The 22,221-nt window shown below is 55.9% G+C and overlaps 1 protein-coding gene across 1 annotated transcript in view; it reads left to right on the top strand.

Annotated features, from left to right (window-relative positions):
• Positions 1-22,221, top strand: part of COL13A1 (collagen type XIII alpha 1 chain) — a 78,969-nt gene that overhangs the window by 44,086 nt on the left and 12,662 nt on the right. The window contains exons 18-33 of the mRNA XM_036091182.2: positions 804-857; positions 1,648-1,734; positions 3,236-3,289; positions 4,438-4,482; positions 4,870-4,938; positions 5,987-6,010; positions 7,829-7,882; positions 8,913-8,957; positions 9,340-9,492; positions 10,113-10,211; positions 11,513-11,557; positions 13,817-13,858; positions 14,739-14,765; positions 15,681-15,761; positions 19,059-19,094; positions 21,801-21,854. Coding sequence (XP_035947075.2) covers positions 804-857; positions 1,648-1,734; positions 3,236-3,289; positions 4,438-4,482; positions 4,870-4,938; positions 5,987-6,010; positions 7,829-7,882; positions 8,913-8,957; positions 9,340-9,492; positions 10,113-10,211; positions 11,513-11,557; positions 13,817-13,858; positions 14,739-14,765; positions 15,681-15,761; positions 19,059-19,094; positions 21,801-21,854 — 969 coding nt within the window. The remainder of the gene's footprint in view (positions 1-803; positions 858-1,647; positions 1,735-3,235; positions 3,290-4,437; positions 4,483-4,869; positions 4,939-5,986; positions 6,011-7,828; positions 7,883-8,912; positions 8,958-9,339; positions 9,493-10,112; positions 10,212-11,512; positions 11,558-13,816; positions 13,859-14,738; positions 14,766-15,680; positions 15,762-19,058; positions 19,095-21,800; positions 21,855-22,221) is intronic.

The following is a 22,221-nucleotide window of genomic DNA, read 5'->3' as shown; positions in this document are numbered from 1 at the left end:
GAATCTGTCCCCTGCCTCTCTCCTCGTTTCAGCGGTTTGTTGGCATCCTTTGGTGTTCCTTGGCTTGTAGAAGCATCACCCCAATCTCTGCCTTCATCTTGACATGGTGTTCTCCTGGTGTGCATGTCCCCCTGTCCAAATATCCCCTTTATGAGGACACCAATCATATTGGATTAGGGGCCCACCCTACTGCAGTGTGACCTCATAACTTCACTAGTTACATCTATAATGACCCTATTTCCCACGAAGGTCACATTCGGAGCTACAGGGAGTTAGAACTTCAACATATGAATTTTGGGAGGACGCAAGCCAACCCATCACAGGAAGCAAACTTCTCAAAATAGTCCTCCAAAGGAGAAGTCTAGTGAGATGGTGCTTGTCTTCCTTGGAGGCAGGGAGGAGGTCGGCCGAGACTGGGGGCCTCTAAATGCTAGACATTTAAAAAATGAAAAGAGCAGAGCGGTTAAAATGAAGAGCTTTCCCGACTACTGGCCTTCTACACTGCTCGCCTCTCCCCAGGAGACCCGGAAAAAGGAGCTAAATGCTCTTAGCACCTCTCACTTCATAAATGATGAGGGCCCGGCCGATACGGGAGAAGGAGAACAATGATCCAGGCCCTCACCAGTGTGAAGTGGCCCAGGGAAGGAGTCAGGTGCAGATGGGGGTCTGGTGGGAAATGGCCCACAAAGGAGCAGGGAGGCAGCAGAGAGAAAACCAAGGCCCTATGCTGGTGGGGCTGGTGCCTTCCCAGGCATCCTAGAGAAACCATTCCTAACCCTGCACTGTCTGTATTTCCTCCACAGGGCGAAAAGGGGGCTGCAGGCTCCCCTGGGCTATTCGGCCTCATGGGGCAGAAGGTGGGTATTAGCAAGCTCAAAATGGTGGGTTCTGTGTAAAGGCCTTGGGGTTCATCCGCATCCATGTTCCCGGCCCTGACCATTCAGGGGCCCCAGTATCGGAGGTGTCCCTCCCAGACTGGGGGAAAGAAGCTGGAACACAGCTAGATTCGTGCGTGGGGTACCACGTGGGAGGCCCTGACTGGCAAAAAATGCCCATATTCAAAGACCAGTAGCTGTGACCTTGTCAGATGTCTTTGTGTCAGCTCTGAAAACGTGCTCCCTAGGACATGAGCTCCATTACATTCCATCAAAAAAAAGAAAAGAAGACTTGAGGTCAAATAAGTGTGGGGAGAGCTGCGTAAGTCAGGCCCCCTTGGAAGGTCACAGGGCACTTTCACCTGCCGGGGCTCAGAGCACCCTGCGGGGCAGGAGCCTGAGCTTCTTCATTTCCCTCTGCCTTCCCTAACACCCTTTGGCCACCTTTCAAATATTCCCCACCCCCGGAAGGAGGGTTCCATGGACACACTCTGAGAAACAGAGTCTAGGCCCAAGGCATGAGGGGTCTCATTTTTTGCTCCATACTTGCTCCCCTGCAATAGCTATGTCCCTTCTCTCCGCAAATCCCATGGCCAGTCAGACCAGGCCAGGCTTCTGAGGGCCTCTGTGCCCAGCCTGGACTGAGGGGTGGTCTGCTGCCCCCACTCCTTGGAACTGGGAGGGGAGAAAAGACAGGGATGGGCCACCTCCCTCCAGAGCTAGGCAGGCCTAGTGATGGTTACTCCCCGACTATCCCCTATTCTGTTCCCAGGGAGAAAAAGGTGATGCTGGTAACTCCATCGGAGGGGGCAGAGGGGAGCCCGGCCCCCCAGGGCTACCTGGGCCCCCAGGGCCAAAGGTGAGTTTCCCTGGGATCCACGCTCAAGGGAGATGCTGCCTGTGACCTTTATCTTCAGCCCATTCTTGTGGACTCCGTCCTGGGCACCTTGCCTTCTCTCCTGTTCCAGATATGTGGTTTTTCCAGTGGATTCTAGAAAGACAATTTGGACTGAGCTCCTGATTTTAAGTGGTGACTGTTTGACTATCCGAGAGAAACAGTCCGAGGGCAGATGGATGGTCCCAATGATTCAACAGCTACGATGTAACTGAGTCAGGGACGGACAGCTGCAGGGCTTAGGACAGCCAGAAGGGCCCCCTGCCCAGGCTCTGAATAGACATCAGTGATCAGTTGGGCCCCACCTGGTGCTGGCACCCGGGGGGGGCGGGGCGGGGGGCCCGGTAGCAGCAGTGGGGTCAGCTGCCAATGGGACTGCCCTCACTTTCCTTACACTGGGTGGAAACTGCAGTGGTGGGGTTTGGGTTTCCCGAAGCAGACGCCTGCACTGCTCCGTTTACTCCAGCAGCCCGGGGAAGTGAGGATGGCCTCTTTCTGAGCTTATAAGGCAAGGACATGATTTCAGATGATATACACATTCATTCCACCCACCTGCTGCTGTGGGCGGGGCCCTGCCTGGGCTTCGAGGCTGCAGAGAACCTACCCTCAGCTTGCTCACAACCCAGCAGGAGAAGCAGACCCACAATTCACAGGGGTATCGTGGCGGGGGCCAGAAGGAAGCCCACAGACAGACAAGATGAAGTGGCCGGAAGGGTCTCGGGTGAACCCCCACGTGCCCATCTGACCGTGGCAGGAATAGAGCCTCCCTGGCTTGAGCGCCAGCTTTGCTGATGGTGGCCCTGCCCCCAGGGCTCCAGGACATCCCCAGGGTCGGAGTCTGACCCCACGGGGTGTGGATCCCTGTCAGGTTTTGGGTTTTGATTTGGGGTCAGGGAAGCCTGATCACTACTGTCCCTGCATTCTGGGACACAAGAGGGGAAAGTTAGAAGACTGTTCCCAAGCCCGTGTCCTCCTTCAGGGCCAGGCAAAGTGCTGACCAAGGGAAGTATGCGTGGGGGGGCCTCCTCCCATCTCTCTCTGTGCCTCCCATCCTAGGCCTCTCGGGCCCCCTCCCTCCATGCCCAGAGGCTTCATGGTCCCCTCTGTCTCCCAGGCGGGACTGCTGAGGTGTGCCTTCCCAAGTGCTTTAGGTTCCAAAATGACCTGCCTCCCGGTAGCTGGGGGTGCATGGCGGTCCCCACCTGGGGGCTGCAACAGAGCTGGCTTGTGTGTTAAGCAGAACTGAGGAGCGCCTGGCACTGCGGGCTGGACCCCAGGAAGTGGTGCAGAACTCAGAGGAGGAAAGGGGCAGACAGGGAAGGCTGCCAGGAGGAGGTGAGACCCAGACTGGGCCCCCGGGTGGGTGGGAGGCAGATGAGAAGAAGGAGGTGAGTCAGTAGAAGCCGGTGCAGACAAAGACAGAGATCCAAAGACACCTAACACCCAAGTCTCTCCTCTTCCCCAGGGAGAAGCTGGGGTTGATGGCCAGGCCGGCCCCCCAGGACGGCAAGGAGACAAGGTACAGAGGCTCGCAGTTCTGAGATGAGGTCAGCTTGGGAGTTCAAGCCCCAGCTCAGGGAGAGCAAGTGTGGTGGCCGTCCCTGCAGCCGGACCCCCGGGGCACAAAGCTGACGGGACGTGACTCTGGGTGGCCATCTCTCCTGCTGGCTGGGGAGAGCCTTCCATGGAGTCAGCGGTCATGCAAAGGCTGGTCCAGGGTCAGACACTTGGGCTGGGGCAGGACCCAGAACCCCTGCTTCTGTTAGCTTCCACGCCCCTGGTAAAGGTGGGGCTCCCACTTCTCCCCAGCTACTTCCTGTGGGAGGGTCAGGTCGGGGCTGCCCTGTCCCTCACGGTGCTCAGGGACGAAAATGCTCTGGGAGGAGGGAGGGTAGGGGCAGGTCATCAGCAGGTGACAGTGGCTCGACATGCCACGAGCTGATCAGCTGCAGGGTCGTGTGGAATTAAGTTATATTAAAGGCTCTGTTGTCCCTTTACATACACTTTCTGTCTTGATTCTTAAATTTGTCTCTGATGTTAGCATTATCCCAGAACCATTGGGGCTGAGGTTTTCATGCATTCCCCATAGTTCTGTCCTGTTTCCAACAGCAACAACCCCCAACCCCACCCAGCGGGGAGGTTGAGCGCTCCTAGTGCCTTCCGCTGAACTCCCTTTCTCCATCCTGCAGTTTGGGGCTGTCACATGCAGAGAGGCCCCTGAAAGAACCCATGGTCCCTCCATGGCAATTATTGACCCCTCAGGTCACGGACTCTTGCTCTGTGAGCCGAATGGAAATAAAGAGAAGCAAAGGGCCTGGTCCTCCGAAGAGGTGGCTGCCATAGGGGGTGGGGGAGAGGTGGCCAGGCAGACACGGGTCACAAGTGCAGTCCCTAGCAACTAGCCCAGACCAGGAAGAAGGTCTTTCAGCAAGAAGCCAGAGGAGCCCAGAGGCACTGGGAGGCCCAGAGGAGGCGAGGCAGGTGGAGATGCTCCCTGAAGGGAAGGAGCCTGCGCTTCCCTGCACAGGAAGGTCGGCAGCCTCTTGGCCTGAGTGAAGATGAGCCTCCCAGCCCCTCCAGGGCCCCTTACAATGGCCCCTCTGGGGACAGCAGGTGCTCTCGGGTCCAGCCTTATCCCTCTTTCACTCCAATTTTGTCATGCAACAGGGGGAGCCTGGAGCAGCTGGAGACCAGGGACCAGCCGGCCCCAAGGTACGTGCATCTCCCCCGGAGTCAGAGCACAACATCTCGCTCCCCTGGGGTCACAGCGTGAATGGCTGGACTCTGGGCCTTGAATGGGAGGGAGGGAGAGAGACCTCTTTCTACGGTCATGGTAGCCATGATGGGACTCGGTCTTCTCTAGGTCTGTCTAGACCAGAGTCTGTCGCATAGAGTCTTCTGTGTTTGTTCTAGAACCTCTAGGCATCCTCTCTCAGGGTGGGGAAGCCCCTGACTCCCCGGCCTGCAGCTCTGGGTCCTCCCGCGTGCAGCCAGGCACAGCCCGCCTTAGCTACGATCCCACCTGGTAGAGAGCAGGCAGCCTTGCGCCCCCGTCCCTACTGGCCCCGGCCTGGGGTTGAGGCCGCATTTGTCTTGCAGGGCACCAAGGGGGAACCAGGGAAAGGAGAGATGGTGGACTACAACGGAAACATCAACGAGGCTCTCCAGGTGAATGGGAGCTGGCCCAGAGACTAGAGATCGGGAGGCGCTCAGGGACCTCTGGGCGCTGCACCACGGCCCTATGAGGGGGCACTTCAATGCCCCCATTAGTGTGCTTGAGGGCAGGCTATTGGGCAGAGCTTCCAGGAGAGTGTCCCCCTTGCTCTCTCTCCCTTGGCCTCTGTCTCCAGCCTCCGGGCAAATGCACCCCCTTCATTTGGCCGCCAGGTGGCCTGGCTCTTGGTCTGGCCCTGCCAGCGGGCTATCCTGGCTCTGGGGAACTGAGCATCATAACTGGAGCATCCTGGCACCCTGGGGGGTGCTGGTCCATCCAGGGTTCTGGAGCCCCAGGTCTTCAATAACCGTGGGGTCATTTTGTGGGGAGTTGTGGGGGAAGGGGAGCCCTGTATGTTGTAGGATGCTTCGCAGCATCCCTGGTCTCAATCCACTAGATGCCAGGAGCACCCCACCCCCCGTTGACAGCCAAATATGTCTCCAAATGTCCCCGGGGGCCAAACGCCACCCCCGGGTGGAGAACCATCCCTTTAAAGGAAACTCTGTACCTCTGTGGATCCATTTACGTGGTGTACGATCCTGTCTCCATGCCAACAATCGTCCCCCTGGTTTCTTGAGTGGCTCTGTATCTTCCTATTCTGCATTCGTTGTTTACGAGGAAGTACGTCAGAGCCTTGAAATCTGGGTTCTAGGGAAGAGGAGAGAACAGGGGAGGGTCCCAGTCAGTGATCAGGGAGAAGCAGAGACGTTGTGTCCTCCCTCTTTGGCAAAGTGAAGGGAAGCGGGCAGTCCGTTTCAGGGCCTGTTTGAGTCTGGTGTAGGACAGCTTCAGAGCAGCCTGGGTGAGATATAGAGCATTCTCTGTCCAGTCTCTGTGAACCTTGGGGAGAGGTGGGAGCGGCATGCGGTTGGGAGGCACGGAGCCCACCTTACTGTGCTCCTAAGGGGGACCCAGCTCCCATGTTTCCATGCCTGGGCCTAGGGGACCCTCCAGATGGCTCTTGACTTGTTCTTCAACTGATTGCATGGCATTGGTTTTTAGGAGATCCGAACGCTGGCCTTGATGGTAAGTCTTCCTCCTTCCCTTAGGCACCGGGCTAAGGGCTGGGGGGCCCGGGTGGGGGGTTGGGGGCCAGGGGAGGGCAAGAACTTGAGGTCTGGCCTCCAGAAAGCCGGTGCAGATCTGCTGGGTTAGGACTGACCCTGAAGTGCCGGGGCAGAGGGTGATCCAAGCCTCAGCAGGGGCTCTCCAGAGCCTCCCCTACCCCGGGGCATGGCGGGGAGGTCCCTGCTATCCTCTGGAGCGGCTCTTCACCCATTCCACTGCGCACTCTTGTCGCAGCGTAGATGCTGGGTCCCCGTGAAGCCGCGTCAAGGAGATGGAGGTACAAAGGAGGATGCTTTTATGTTTCTTGTACTCAACCTTCAGCTCATAAAATCCATAACCCTAAAAAATCAGGAGCTACTCAACCTCCATGTTTTCACCTTTCCTAGAAATCAATTTCATTTTCTGCACTTGGAAAACCAGTGAATTCCAAGCCCGGATTTTGCATGCGTACCTACTACCAGTGACAGGCCTGTGGATTTTTGTAGTGAATACTTATAGTTAAAACAACTACCATGAGGTTTAACTTCCAGGAGAGAAGAAAGGAGATCCCAAAGTTCTCAAACTATTGGAATTTCATTTCACTTAATGTTTTATTTTTATTTTTTTAAAGATGTTATTTATGTATTTGAGAGAGAGAGAGAGCACGCGCACACACACACACAAACATGAGTGGGGGGAGGGGCAGAGGGAGAAGCAGACTCCCCGCTGAGCAGGGAGCCTGATGTGGGGCTCAATCCCAGGACCCTGACGCGGGGCTCAATCCCAGGACCCCAGGATCATGACTTGAGCCGAAGCCAGATGCTTAACCCACTGAGCCATCCAGGCGCCCCTCATTTCACTTACTATTTTTAGTGGCCGTATGCCACAGAACACTTGGGGATGCACAGCCCCAGACTCAAACACCAATCATATCATGCCTCAACCCCAGAGCTTGGTATTAACATCACGTGATTCTAAAGTCAATGAGCTTCATTTGGGGACATTAAAATATATTATTTGAAATAGCTATCCAAAACAAAACTTTCATGGGATCTTTTTTTCTTTTAAAGTCAACTTCGAGGTATAATTTACATACAATAAAATGTACCCACTTTAGCTGTGACGTTTGATGAGCTTCGACAAATGTATATACCCATGTATCCACCACCCCAGGCACTCCAGAAAGTTCTTTTATGTGCCTCAGGAGTCGATCCCACACCTACCCTCAGCCCCCGGACACCACTGATCTGCTTTCTGTCGTGGTGGATTCGATCTGTCTTTTCTGGAGTATCACCTGAGTGGAATTGTGCAGCCTAGCCGTCTGTGTCTGGCTTCTTTAGCTGAGCAAAGAATGTCTGGGTTGCAGCCGTGACATGGCAGCGCCCGTGCTTGCTTCATTTTTCACTGCTGAGTAATATTCCATTGGATGGGTATCACACACCTGCACCTATTGATGGATATTTGCATTGTTTCCTGGAGGCGTTTTGAAGTCCCTGTCGGGGGAGGTGAAATTTATCTTCTTGGAGCCCAGGGGACGAGGGAGAGGCTGGTAGGCGTGGCTCCAGGATCCCCCCCACCCCCAACCCCAACACTCTAACCCAGACCCACTCAGTGCTTATCCACTTTACATTGTAGAGTCCCCGTGCTATTTCCTTTACAAAAAAATGTTCCTGCCACTGATGAGACGTTTGAAAATGATTGATCCCCGTAAACTAGGCTCCACATACATCCCCCTGGCAACAGGCCACCCCTCCTTGGGTGGAAAGTTCTTCCACAGGTCTTTCTTTTATTTCCTAGGGGCCCCCTGGTCTTCCCGGACAAATCGGCCCACCCGGAGCCCCAGGCCAGAAGGTAACACTTGACCTGACAAGGGAGATGCAGACCCCGCAGAGGCGCTGCCTGTGTCCCCGAGTGCGGGAGCCAGTGGGGGACCCTCCCAGCTTCCCTGCGGAGCCACCACTGCAGCCTGCCTCTGACGCCTCCCACTGCTGCCAGGCACCCCAGGCCCTGTCTTGCCCCCATGACAGCCACCCCCACTCCTGCCACCTCACTCTGCCATTCTTCCCCTGCTGTCTGACTTGGGCTCCCGTAATTCACAGGCTTCTCTTCTGTGGTAGAGCTTGGGTCTAGACAAGCCACTGCTCCAGGCAGAATCATGAGGGGACCCCGACCCCCCCATCAGGGAACACGGCACTTGAGCTCCTCCCCGACCTCCCCCCTCCTTTGCTCCCCACCTTTGCTCCCCTTTAGACTCTGCCTCACCCCTGTGATTTTCTCAGAAGGCCCTGCATGTTTGCACCTCTGTCCTCTGCTCATGAGGGCCCCTGCCCTGAAGTTCCTTCCCCTCTTCCCTACCTTTCCAAGTCCTCATATTTCAAGCCCAACTCCAAGGCCACCTCCTCCTTGAAGGCTCCCCTGATCTACCAGGCAGAATTCACTGCCCCTTCCTCTCTGCTCCTCTCATAGCATCATTTTGCCTTGGTGATGTGGCTCATTCTTCACTGGCCTCAAAGACAGAGGCCAGGCCTCTTTTATCTCCCTCCCTGACCTAAAGAAAGGGACTGGGTTGATGTGAAGATGCAGGGAGCTCCCTGTGGGGCAGGCAGGACAGGAGGGCTGGGCTGGGAGCCTGGGGTACCCAGGGTGCTCAGAGGCAGCATGCAAGATTGTGGCCAACACGTGGCCTGCGGAGCCAGGACCTAGCTGCCTGCTGCGCACAGCCCAGGCCTCACGCGCACAGCTCTGCCCTGGGCTCCTCTCCTCGAGATGGAGGCAGTGCGAGTACAGAGCTCCAGGGTGACCCTGGCACTGACGCAGCGTGCCGTAAATGACAGTGCCTCTTCTCTGCTCTGACACTGACCTTCCCTTGTTCCGGCCACAGGGGGAGATCGGACTTCCCGGCCCTCCAGGACACGACGGGGAAAAGGTAAGAACAGATGCCCTGGACGAGTGTCCAAAGAGGGACCTTGACCTGGGCTGATGGGGGACGGTGGGGGGTGGGAGCCAAAGGCTCTGGAAGAGGCCCAGATGTGAGCCTTGTGGGGAAGGGAGTGGGGGCGCGTGGGGGCCAATCCTGCAGGAGCCTGAGCCCCACATGCTGGCCCCAGAGGAGCCAGGAAGACCCAGTTGGGACGGGCTGGGGCTGGTGCTGAGGTTTCTCCGATTCCGAGGGAGGTGGACAGGCTCTTCGCCTGGGCCAGTCAAGCACGGAAGAGCCATGTCCTTTGGACTTCCCATTCTTTCGTGCTCTCTCTCTCTCTACCCCCTCCATCAGTGTATATAATAAGTGTTGCTAATATCTTGTAAAGGGACCTCGAGGCAAGCCAGGAGACATGGGCCCTCCCGGTCCCCAAGGCCCCCCAGGAAAGTTTGGACCTACAGGAATGAAGGGAGAACACGGACACCCGGGGAGCCCAGGAGAGAAGGGGGAGAAAGGGGAGACAGGACAGGCGGGCCCACCGGTGAGTGCCAGGGCGGGCCGGCCAGGACCCTACCCTGGGACGCATGCCTGCCTGCGCGGGGGCACCACGCCCAGCATGGCTTCTGTAGGGTGCCTCCTGCAGCCCAGGCTGGAAACCTGGGGTCCGGAGTTGGGGGCCGGGGACTCCCCTGGGTTTCCCTCAAGCCCCTGGATTTATGAAGGCCAGTTGCCCACCCCCCCCAAAAGAGAAGGGGCCTATTCTGTCATCTCCTGTGTCTTTGGGAAAGTCCTTGGGGTTTGCAGGACCTCTGTTTTCTCATCTCTAAAATGGGGCTGATCATGCCCTCCCTGGATACTTCCCTGGGTTGTTGGGAAGGTGATGAGGTCACGGGTGTCATCCTGTGTCTTCGGCAAGCACGCAGAAGCCCGACACCCAGGGGAGGCCGCGTGTACAGAGAAAGCACCTTGCCCAGTCCGACGAGGCTGCTGACTTGACCCGGGCGTCTTCCGTGTGCTTCAGTGGTTTTCTTCTGTGAAATGGGCACCACCCTGGACCCCTGCCCTTGAAGGAAGGGAGTCATGCGTGCATGCCACAGTTGGTCACAGATGCTCGACCGATGCCCTCGCTCTTGACTAACAGAGATCTTTGTCGATCTGTAGGGTCTAGACGGCCCAACTGGGGAGAAAGGAGAACCAGGTGGCCAAGGGAGACCCGGAGCAACAGGATTGCCCGGCCCTACCGGGCTCCCGGGATTTACAGTAAGGCGAGAGGGTGGGGTATCAAGGTTGTCAGCAGGCCACTGTGGATGAGGGCATGCGAGCGAGGGTGCCCCTCACAGTGGTCACCAGCCTAGCAGATGCCTGGCCTGCAACGAGGCTGCACTAACCCCCGCCTGCCTGGCCTTTTGTGGGGCGGGGGGGCTGGCGGGTCCTCTCGATGAACAGCTACTCCGTGCAGACCACTGGAGTGTGAACACCGGTTCCCACTTCTCAGGTCACAGCACGGTGGCCTCTGCCTTCAGGCACCAGCCTGGCTCGAAAGTGCTAGAGTCTTAGACTCAGAATTCTCCTCTTAGAAGTATAAAAAACCTCAGAGGTCAAACAGTCCCACCTGTGACCCAGCGCAGGCGTCCCTCGGGAGCCACTCCCCAGGGCTGCCCGACTCAGCTGGGACAGGCAGGCAGCTCCCAGACTCCTGACGTGTCCCCTCCACCGCAGAGCAGCTCCAGGCTGCAGGGACTGCTCCTGGATGTGGTGCGGAAGCTTCCTCATCAACCGCCCACCCCTGGCCCTCTCCCTGCACCTAGAGCTGCGTAACGAATCACAAATTCAGCGGCTGAAAACAATGCGCACTTCTGATCTCAGTGTCTGGGGGTCAGGAGTCCAGGCTCGCCTCCGCCGGGTCCTCTGCCCGGGGGCGCTCACGAGGCTGTGGTCAAGCCGCTGGTCTACATGCTCATTCTCTTCCAGGTTCGCTGCTGTCGGCGTAAGTCGGTGCCTTGCCGCAGCCGGACGGCGGCCCTCAGCTCCTAAGGGCTGCCCACGGTTCCCGGCCACAGGCTCTTGCCCACGGCAGGCAGTTCACATTAGAGCAGCTTGCTTGTTCAAGGCCAAGGCCAGCCGGAGTCTCTCTGAGTGCCTGCAGCCAACACAGGGCTCTGTGTGTGTGTGTGAGTGTGTGTGTGATAACCTGAACGTAGGCACGTTATCATTTGTAACATGAGGCCTGTAACATAATCACAGGAGTGACATCCCATCACCTGGGCCATAAGACGTATTCTATTGGTTAGAAACAGGTCACAGGTCACCGCAGGGTCCACACGCGATATCAGCCTCTCCTCCCACGTACTGGGACCTCAGATCCCCGAAGACTGTAATCTTGGGCCCCCTGCCCAGTCTTCATCCTGCGGGCCGACTGTCCCCTCACCCTCCGAGGTGGTCTTTGACGACACCTCGGCCTCGTCTAGTCCCGGTCTAGTTTGTCACAGATGTGAGGGTGTCCCTGGGCCCGGCGCCCCCGAGTGCCAGCGCCCACAGCATATGGTGTTTTGTGCCCACAGGGAGAGAAAGGAGAGCCCGGGGAGAAGGGGGAGCCAGGAGTGGAGGTAGGTTGTGCGGCTTGGCCTTCTGTGTCATGGGGGGTATTTGACAGGACCTCGTCAGCCCCCAGTCCTTCCAGGACGCCCTGCATTTCCTGCTCTAGAAGGAGAGGCACACGTGCCTGACATGGGGAGCGAGCAAGAAGCCGGACATTCACTGAGCACGGCAGCCCGGCCTCGGAGCCCCGGGGCGCAGTCCCCCACTGGTGTTCACAGAGCACCCGCTGTGTTTCCTTCCCGGTGCTAGAGTCTGGAGGTAGGAAAAGAAACAGAACCTCCTCTGTGCAGTGAACGGTCCCAGGCAGCAAGCGCTAGAATGGTGAGCCGCTCCATGAGCTGGGTGAGCAGCCTAGAAGATGGGTCCTTTGAGCAGGATCTTGAAGACTGTGTAGGAGTTTGCCTGGAAGCTCGAGAAGTAAGCTTTCCAGAGAGACACATTCTACTCTGAGAGGTGTGGTGGTGAAGGGAAGAGGAGAGAACAGTGGGGAGAGAGGTCCTGGGGATGGAGGCCAGGTTCTCATAAGATGAGAGAGAATCAGGCATATTTGGGGCATATCAGGGAAAGAGCCCGGAAAGCAACAGAGTTCAGCAGCACGTGAGGGAGAGGATGCTTGGTGGGAGTTCCTGTGCCACACAGACAGAGCCAGGGGAGGGACCACCAAGGCTGCGCAGACCCCGGAGAGGTCACCTTCAGTGTCACCAGGGCCCGCCCACACTCAGGGAAGCGAACTGGATGAGATGGTATGTTCCTGAGTTAGAGATGGATGGCCTCCTGATAAAATGCTCCGAGATTCAGGAAAAGCACTACACACACAGAAATGTTCCTTCCAGAAGGAAGTAAAAATTGGAAACAGGCTACGTTTCTAACAAGAAGGAAATGATTCAATAACTTATGGTAATAATACTAATGGTATAATAGTCCCTGTGTTTGGGAGTGTTCCTTGCCCGGCTCCAGGCCCTAGCCGGGGAGTAACTCATTTTGTGCCGCTCAGTCGAGACATGGAAAGGAGGCTTGTGCGGAACATGCAAAAAAAAAAAAAAAATAGAAAACTGGTTTTGGGTTAAATGCAAAACAGCAGAGAATCAAATTATATATAAAAAATCATCGTTAAGCATGGACATATATTTATGTACATTTTATGGATCAAAAAAAGAGTGGAAGGAAGTAAAGCAGAATATTAGGAGTATTCACGTACTTATCCTTTCCATTCTTTCAATTCCCTTTAATTTACAAAATATTTTAATGCGTCTGTTATTACTTTAAGTTTTTTTATTTTCAAAATTATCATACAGTAAAATTGACTTTTGGGAGGAGTGTGTATAGGTCTGTGAATTTTATTTAATACATTCGTAGGTCTGTGTAGCTACCACCACAATCAGGATACATGAATCACTTATTTATAATAGAGAAAGAAAGCAGTGAACTTTTTAAGAAAAGAATATGAAGTTTACAGAGATTGAGCTGAGAAGTCCATGGATCCGAGAGACATGAGAGGGACCCGGCCTGCCCAAGTTCAGGGGCTCCTCTTTGGTGGCCTGACAGAGGGGTCACCACTCTGGCCATACCCTGTGGGATTCGAACCCTGAGAAGGCAAGAAGAGCCCCAAAGTTGAGATGGGGTGACCAGCTCAGAAAGAAGCAGGCAGGCCTCCCTCTTGCCTCCCTCCTGCCTTTAATTAAAGGGAAGCAGAGACCAGCAGTCTCTGTTACAAACCCGAGGGGACTTGAGGGACATTTTCAAAAGCTGCTCAGCCTCCCCCCATTCCATATAACCAATCTCTGCTCCTGGAAGCCAAAGGTCTCAAGTTCAAATGCCAGGCACACAACAAATGAATGCAAAGCTCCAGGTCACAGACAATAGGGAGTGGTGGGGACTGGGGTAATCTGAAGATTTCATGTCCCACCTGGAGGGGAAAGCTTTTATTCAGTTCCAGGCAATTATGGCCATGCATGAACAAGGGCCTACTGCTGCCAGGTTTTTCTCTTTTCTTTCTTTCTTTCTTTTTTTTTTTTCAAGAAAATCTGGAAGTCTAGACTTTTTGACAGTATTTCCTGGCAATATGTGGGGTGTTTTTTTTTTTTTTTCCCAACATTGTGCAGGTTAATGAGTTGCTATGAGTTTCTGCCCTGTTCTCAGCCTTCTCTGGGGAGACCACATGCTGGGCAGTTCTGTCCCCCTCTGGCTTGGACCGTGGGCCATGTCAGAAGGGGAGGCCACTTGGAGTGTAACAGGGGGTGGGCTAACCATCTCCCTTTGGATTCTAGGTTCCTGGGCCTCCAGGGCCAGAGGGGCCCCCCGGACCTCCGGTAAGTGGGGAGGGCTTGTCAGCATTTCAGCCCACTGTGACTGGGTCCCTACCATCCCCTCCCCCCTGGCAGTTGCTGTCACCTCTTCCTCCCAGGGTGGGATTTTCTCATCCACGAGCCCCTCCCTACTCCTTTGCCCTCCCATGTTAAACCCGCACCATGTCAATGACACCAAAGAGACTGGGCATTGCCGGCTCTCCTAGAAACAGTTGACTGGCATGGCAGCCGCGGGGTCTGGTTCCACCACCCCGCAGGAGTCCCTCTGTCACTAAGCTCTGCCCTTTGCTGTAAGATGCCTGCTCTCCCCCTTCCTCCTTCCTGCTAACCAGCAGCAAAAACATCTGGATTAAGATGGAAAGTGATGTAAAACCAGCCCCACTGGATTGGCCTTTCCAGGTGACAGGTGAAAAGATGGGGCTTTTATAGGGCCCCTAAGCATCCTAAACCAATAGAGGCTGGTCCTTCCTTTGCGGGGTTCCCAGGCCCACGGCACTGTGTCACCCATTGTCATTGGCAGAAGTAGTAGTAAGAACAATGGCAGCCAGCATTTACCGAGACTTCTTACGTGCCCGACACTGCTCCAAGCACTTCACATCCATAAATCTAATCAACCTTTGCTGTGTTCCTTCTGCATCTTCCTTTCATGAGGCTCTAGGTCAGCTGTGGGGGTCACAGAGACACAGTCAGTCCCTGGTTGGGGAGGCCTGGCTCAGACTCCACCCGAGGGAGCCCCAAGCACAAACCCCCTTAGCATTCCCTCCACTTCCCCTGGGCAGGGACCCCAGGCCCTTGCGCTTTTGTGGTCCAACTTGCGGACAAGGTGTTTTTGACTTACCTAGAGATGCATTTCTGATGTACCTTGTTTTGATTCCAAACGCAGGGGCTCCAAGGTGTTCCTGGACCAAAGGTAAGAAGAGGTCACGTGACAGGTGCTGGGGTGGGGGAAGGGGCAGTGTCAGAGAGGGCCGAAAAGAAGGAAAGTCCTTCGGAGACGGGTGGCCCAGCCAGTCCCTTCCCTAAATGGAATCGTGTTGACACTGGCCAGTGGCTACAACCAGGAGAGAATGAAGTCCTTTTAACATCCATCATTGACACTGGGCAGGCTTCCGATTTAGAATTTTCCCATCCATTAATCCACCCTATGAGTAACGGGTTGGATTCTTAGCAAAGGAGGAAATCCTTTTCCAAGTAACCTGCCCCAGACCTTTCACTCACCCTGAAGTAGGGTGGAGACAGGGAGGGGTGTAGTGTGGGCCCCCTCCATGGGTCCAAGCCCATTGGTCTCTGGCCTGGGGGGGGGTCTCCCAATCTCCCCCTTCAAAAGCATTTCAGCTGGGTAAGAGGGCCTTGGGACTGATGGCATATTGTCCCGTGTGCCCCCAATATTCCTCAAGAGACTGTTGGGCAATTTTTTGTCCCAATTAGTTGCGGAGCCTCAGAGCTCCCATGCTGGCATTCCAGGCACCTGCCAGCCAGTCTCTGCAGGGCCCCAGTTTTCCTGCTCTGCAAACAGTCACTTCTGCCCAAGCCTGACCTGGAACTGCCCTGTGGGTCTGTCTCTGCTCCACCCATCCCCTTTTCCTTTGGGGACCTCACAATTACCACAGGGATACCGAGGAGTCTAATGGAGGTAGAACCAGGCTAGGAATTCAAGGATTCTTAGAGTCTCCAATCCGTGGGCCAGCCACCTCTGCCCCCTCCTTCCTCCATCCTCTACCTGCCCCCATCTCCCCAACCCACCCCTATCTCCAGGATCCCAGGATGCAAGAACGAGTTGTCTGAGACATACCCTTGTGTGATCTCCCCCCTCCCTTTCCTTCAGGGGGAAGCAGGACTAGATGGAGCAAAAGGAGAGAAGGGTGTCCAGGGAGAGAAAGGAGATCGAGGGCCGCTGGGATTACCCGTAAGTATCTCAGAGCCAGCAAGCCTGTGAGGAGCCTAGCTGGGTGGTCCTGAGGAGGCTGGGGTGGCGTGCAGGACCCTGGGAGAAGGCTGCTGCAAAACTGGGGGTTCTAAAGTTCTGAGCATTCCAGAACACTCCGTGTGGTTTTGCTTTCCTATCTGGGCAAGACTGTAGACTCTAGTTCCCTTCCCGAGGGCTTCCTCTGGGCCAGGTCCCGACCTGGGTGTCGGAGGGAATGCAGAGCTAAATAAGACAGGGCCCCCCACCCAAGGAGCCCCCAGCTGGAGAGCCTCAAGTGGCCTGAGAACAGCCTCAGGCCCTACATGTGCCTGATTCGGAGGCAATAAAAATCTGCCCTTAATGGGAGCCAAGCTTGGAGGACCTGGGAGCAACAAGACAGTGAAATGTTCTCCAACTCCCACCTATTTCCCTATCTTCAGCACTGGCTACAGCGGAAAAGCTTGTACAAAGGCAGATTCTCTGGTCCCAGCAGGCTAAGGCCACTCAGATCTCTCATCTCAGCCTGCCCTGAGATCAGACCCCAGGTGGGGGCGAGGTGCTGCTCGGGAGGCATCTACATTTCCAGATGTGGGGGCCTGGCCTGGGCGAATCTTTTGCCCCAAGCTCCAATGGGCTCCTGGCCTCATCACTGCCTCCCCTATGTCCAGGTGCATGCCCTCTACCACCCACCCTGGAGCCCTGGGCTTCCTCCTCCCTCACCCCCCAGTGGGGCTGGCACTCTTTGTGGCTTGGTTTTCGAAAGCTGGAATGGACGTCACGGATCCATCTACTCATTTTACTGATGGGCCCAGAGCAGAGAGAGTCACTTGAGGTCACATATGAGGTCAGTGGTTAGGCCCCGCCAGAGGCCGCTCCTTTGTTGAGGCCATCACCTTGCAAAGGGGCTCTTTCCAGCCACTGGGGCTTCCTCTGTCCTGGGCGCGAGGCCAGTTCCCACCCTGGGAAGCCATAAAGAGCAGAAGAACAAAGAGAAGCCCAATTACCCCAGCCTGGCAGAGCTTGAAGGTCTGGTTAATATAATCACAGCAACCAAACAGCAAAAGCAATAGGTATGATTACACCCTCATTAGTGCATCAGCTGGAGGACATGTAAGGAGCTGACGTGCCTGACAGACTACAGGGAACTGATGACTTTAACACACATTTTCCCATGTCTTCAGCTGTGTCCAGAATGTTTAAGTACTCCTCACTAGAAAAGAGCCTTCCTGCCCGCACTCAACCACAAATCTCCCCTTGTCCACCTTCAGGGCCCCAAGGCCCTCGTGAATACTGGAGAATTTAGTCTGGGGTCGAAATACAAATGGCGCAGAGACCAAACAAGTTATATAAACAAAGAAAGTGCCAGAGGAAAGACAAAAGTGCCCAGTCTGTCTTTAAGTTGTCAACTTTCAGTAGAGACATGGGTACAGAGAAATACTTTTGCTAGCTTAAGAAAACAACACAGCATCTCCACATATGGCAATGAATGGGGACTTCAGAGAGGCAAGAGGGAGTGGTGGGGACTGGGGCATGCTGGAGGCCATGCATCCCTTCTTAAGGAGAGCAGTCCCTCCACCGTTCAGCTAACTGTCATCTGGGGGCAATGAGGGCCCAGTACTTCCAGATGGTCTCATTTTTCCAAGGAAGCTGGACATCTGGCATTTTATGTGAAATCTCCCCATTTTCTAACATTAAATCAAAATTACTTGCAACTCCGCAGACCATACCAAATATGTCAGGGGCCTGCACATGGCCTGAAAACCACCAGTCCGTGCCCCCTGCTCCAGATGTCTCAAGATAACTTGATATTGGTACTGCGTAGACAAAGTTTGTGGATATTTAGTTGAAGTTCTGATTTTCAGCTTCACCTCCATAGTTTATGCCATAGAGTAGCAGCCTGTTTTTCCAGAACATCCTATGGAATTCTTCCTGTTGGCCCTACGGAAGTGGTTCTCAGTGCTGGCTACACACTGGAGTTGCCTGGAGCTTTTCAAACAAGTCATTACCCTAGCCTCACTCTTGGAGACTCTGGTTGAATTGAGGTGGGGGAGGGCCCAAGCATCTCTATTATTTTACGCTCCCCCTCTCCCCTCGGGAAATGCTGATGATGCCGTGGGGTGGAGAACCTCAGCTCTCTAGGCCATGAGTCAGGATCATCCCAGAAGTTTGTGATCCTAAATCTGAGAAGGGAGGCCCTGGAGGATCCTACTACCCAACACCTTTTTCCTTGTCCTCCCTTGCCTGGGGGCATTCCCCCACCTTTAAAATCCTGAAGCCTAGGCTCATTTCTGAGGTTCAGCTGGTAGCCGTTTTTAAGAACTCAGTCCTTACTGGGCTAGAGTGTCCCCACTGCCTTCTCTCTGGTTTGTCGCATGGCAATCATTAGATAAATTTCCCTCTGGGTCTCCTAGGTGTGTCTTGGGGGCAGCTTCCCAGCCCAGCTTTGGAGCAAGAGCACCTACTCGCACCTCATGTATCACTGGATGCTGCATAGCAAGTGGGTCTTAGCATCCCACCCGCCAGCCAGTTTACTCCAGGGCATACGTGGCCTTAGACCTCTGTCCCAGTCAGCTGCCCCCAAAGCCTCTTTCTCTAAAAGGGCCCCTGTCTGGGAGAACAGGAATGGATTGCGTTTGTGCTGAGCTTTGCAAACCACACAGTGCCAGAGAAAGGTCAGGCATCGGGAGGACTAACATCCGAGGGCCTTCCCCCCTGCCACCCCCAGAGCAGAAGCAGGCCAGCTTCTACCCACGTTCCCAAGCCAGGTGCTATAACTCAGTACTGATTTCCTCGGGGTTCCCCAGCCTGGCCCGTCTCCACAGCCGTGCAAAAAAAGGCTGGGAAGACAACCCACCCTTCACATAGGCTTGTCCCGCTGCAGGGAGACCCGTCCTGGGAAGGAGGCCCTCCCTCTGGTTCCAGACACCTTTCCATGAATTCTCTTTCTGCATCCCTTTCCCCAGAGCACTGCAACCCCTTGGCAGAGGGATTTCTGGGAGGCACTACCAGGAGAGAGGGGGGCAGGGGGCACAGAGGATGAGAAGGGCCATCTGCACTGCTCCCCACAGGCCTCCTCGGCAGCCGGCCACACTGCCACTCGGTGTCCGTTTTTGTTGGTTTCCGTGTGAATACCATCACCTGTCCTCCCAAGCTTATTTCTCCCGTGTTGTTTGATGACCAGCATTTGTGTCTGTCCGGAGTCACGGCTTCACTCACCTCTTCCCTCCCCCGGTCCCTTTTTCTCCCTCCCGTTCCTCCCCTCCCCTTCTTTCGGTCAAACATGTTCCCTTCATCCAGGGAGCTTCAGGTTTGGACGGCAGACCTGGGCCACCGGTGAGTGTCACTTCTCCGTTACCCCTCAGCCCGCCCCACCCCACCCCCGGCCTGTGACCCCTCTTGTCTGTCCCTGTCCCCGCTGTAGCCTCGTTTTCCCAGTGAGTCCTGCCTTATCCCATCACCAACACCAGAAATGTACCATCTATGCCCAGTTCAGAAATACTTCTTCAGGCCTCTTGACCAAAGATGGGTGGCCTTCCTCTGAATTCCCCTGGCCATCGTATGGACCCAGGGTCCTAAATCTGGGTCTCCTGACCGCTGGACATGGGGTGGAAGGCTGAGTGAGGCCTGAGAGCCCAGCCCCAGGGCCTGGGACCACGACTCGTGCCCACCAAGCACAACAGTGTCTGTATGTCCCCGTCGTGCTGTGTCGTCTTCCTGCTGTGAGCTCTGTCCATCTCCTGTCTGCCCACAAGGGCTTCCTAGTCCTGTGCAGCCCCCTCTGGGATGTACTGGGCTGAGGCCGGGTGTAGCATCTAGGATCATATGGGATGGTCCCAGCTCGGTGCTCTGCAGGCACGTGACCCTGCTTCCTGTGGTGCCCCGGCTGCCCCGCAACTCAACAAGGGGTTTATGCAGAGCAAAGGAGGAACACTTGGGTCCCCTCTTTCTCCATTCTTTCTGATTCCAGAAAACAGGCATCACCTACTCATGACTAGAAAGCACCTGGCCCTTCTTCTGGTGACAAACAACTGAAGCATCAGCAAAAGAGTCTCTCCTCTCCTGTCCACCTTCCAGGCCCCTCCCAGAATGCCCCGTGAGGTCTTTAGGGAAGTGGCATTCCCACTGAAGTCTGGCACCTTCCCAGGGTCTAGGGATCACTGACCATCCAGGGCCAGGCGGCTGGACTTCCCTGCCCACAAGCCATAACCAGAGCTGTGTGTGTGCTCAGCCCCTACCAGCCAGGGAGTCCCAGCTTGGCCCTTGTGGGACAGTTTTGAGGCCCAGAAGACAAGGTTCTAAGGAGCTGGCTGGGATGACACTCGGGGGGAAGATGAATTTGGAGGGTTCCATTTATGGAGGGGAGGACAGGCCTGGAGGTGGAGAGGATCCGCAACTGATGCCAACGGGAGCCTAGAGCTTTGAGAGGGGGAGGACCAAGAGCAGCCCCACTCAGAGCCTCATCCTATGGCATGTGCCCTCAGAAAGCAGAGGAGGTGACGGGCCTCGCCCAGAGCCTCTCCCCACCACACGTTTGTGGAGGCAACACTGTTGATTCTCCCATTCAGAGACTAGACCTCTGTTCTGGGCTGTGCTCCCCCGCTCCGAGTCCGTCCCTATGCACCCTCCTCACACCTAGCGTGCCTTCCCCAGGTGGCCGGTCAGGGCTAGGGGGATGATCTGTGGCTGGAATCAGAGAATCCAAAACTGTCCTCCATTCTTGCTGGACAGAGGGGAGCAGGGCAAAGTCATAGATTCTGTCCCCTTTGGACCTCAGGTTGTATTTTTCTCATTAAGTCAACATCACAACCTTAAAGGAAAAGTTTTATGGGAGGAATAACCCTGCCCTGCCAATACTAACATTTACCGGGGCCAAATGCGTGAGGTGCGTTCATCCATTTCAGCCGGGCAGCGGCCTCGAAAGCATACACTCATGTCATCATCCCCCTTTTACAGGGGAGGGAAACGGACCCTCAGAAAGCCAAGAAGCTTCTCCAATATCTCAGCATTGATAGGCCTTCGAGGCTGGACTTGAAGCCGGCCAGTGACCCTGCAGTGCTGTTCTCAGCCATGACCCTGATCAGGCCACTCTCATTTCTGACACCCCATAGTCTTCCCTCGTAGCTGCAGAGGGGGCACGGAGGACGTCTTATGGCTCTTTCTTTTTTTTTCTCATAACATAAATCAGTGTTTCCCCACTTGCTCGAGCCCAGGGCAGCACCGGGAACTGCGCACCTGCCAGCCCCACATCCTCAGGGCCTCGTCTGAGCAGGAAGCCTAAACACGGAGGCAGAGCAATATAGACCTGAGATATAGACCTCCTTCTAGTCAGGGTGGACACTGGGGACCTGGGGAAGGTGCTTAAGTGTGCCATAGCCAGCCCCGCCCCGCCTCTAAGCCGAAGGCTCCAGCTGCCCCGACTCCCCCGGAGCCCTGAGTCCGGAGCAGGTGGGACCCCCTCGCTGCCAGGCCAGTGCCCGCAGACATTGGAAGCGCACCCATCACTCTCCGGTCCGGCCTGCCCCGTAGGGCCGCGGCGCGGGGACAGAGGCTGAAGGCCAGGGTGGCCCGCGGTGGGGCGGGTGGGGTGAGCGGTGGCTGAATGACCCCCCCGCGCCTGCCTCTGTGTGTGTGCATCTGCATCGGTCTCTGTGGCATGACCCCCCCTGCATGTGGAGCTGCAACAGCAAACAGGTGCCGGCCCCTGCCCCCACCCCGATGGCCTCCCCCACTCCCCCCCAAGCGCTTCAGGGAGCAAATGAAGCAGCAGTTCTACCGTTTTCAGCCTTGGCAAGCTTGGTGGGAAAGCAAAAGGGTTTCCCTCCTCAAATCTGGCTCTGAGGCAGGGGGAGGCCTCTCTGCCCGAGGCCCCCGCCCCAAACAGGAAGACGCCCCAGTCCAATGACTGCCTTGAATGAGCCTGGCCTCGCCAACCCTGAAAATGGGCCTTTGGACCTTGCTCATCTCCAGTGCCGGGCGGGCCTCTTGGGGCTCCCCACCGACATCAGGCCCCTCACCTTTGCTTTCTTTCACCCCCCCCAGGGTACTCCAGGACCAATCGGAGTCCCAGGCCCAGCGGGACCAAAGGGCGAGAGGGTGAGTGCTCAGTCGCCAGAGACCCTGCACACCAGGAGGGGTCCAGCGCCCCTGCCCAGCCGCAGGTCCTCGGTCCCAACCCGTCCCCCAGCCCAGTGAGCACCTCATCCGTGGCCTCGCCCGGTGGCCCTCACAATAGCCTGTGGGGGAGCCGGCCGGCCTGAGTTGCTCACTTTATCGCTATGAGTGGACAGATGGACAGCTTCCTGTGCCTGGCTCCTGGTCACCTGGCGTCGGTCATAGGCTCCGTCTGGCCGGGACCCAGGTGCTGCCGGGAGCAGACACACCTAAGCTTTGTGATGATTTAGGGAGACAGCATGGAACGGAGTGCCAGGTAGTGTAAGAAAATCCCGGGCAACACCAAGAA

The sequence above is a fragment of the Halichoerus grypus genome, chromosome 7, assembly GCF_964656455.1.
Source record: "Halichoerus grypus chromosome 7, mHalGry1.hap1.1, whole genome shotgun sequence".
Lineage (NCBI taxonomy): Eukaryota > Metazoa > Chordata > Mammalia > Carnivora > Phocidae > Halichoerus > Halichoerus grypus.
The sequence above is the reverse complement of the archived record's forward strand: the minus strand, read 5'-3'. Positions and strand labels throughout refer to the sequence as shown.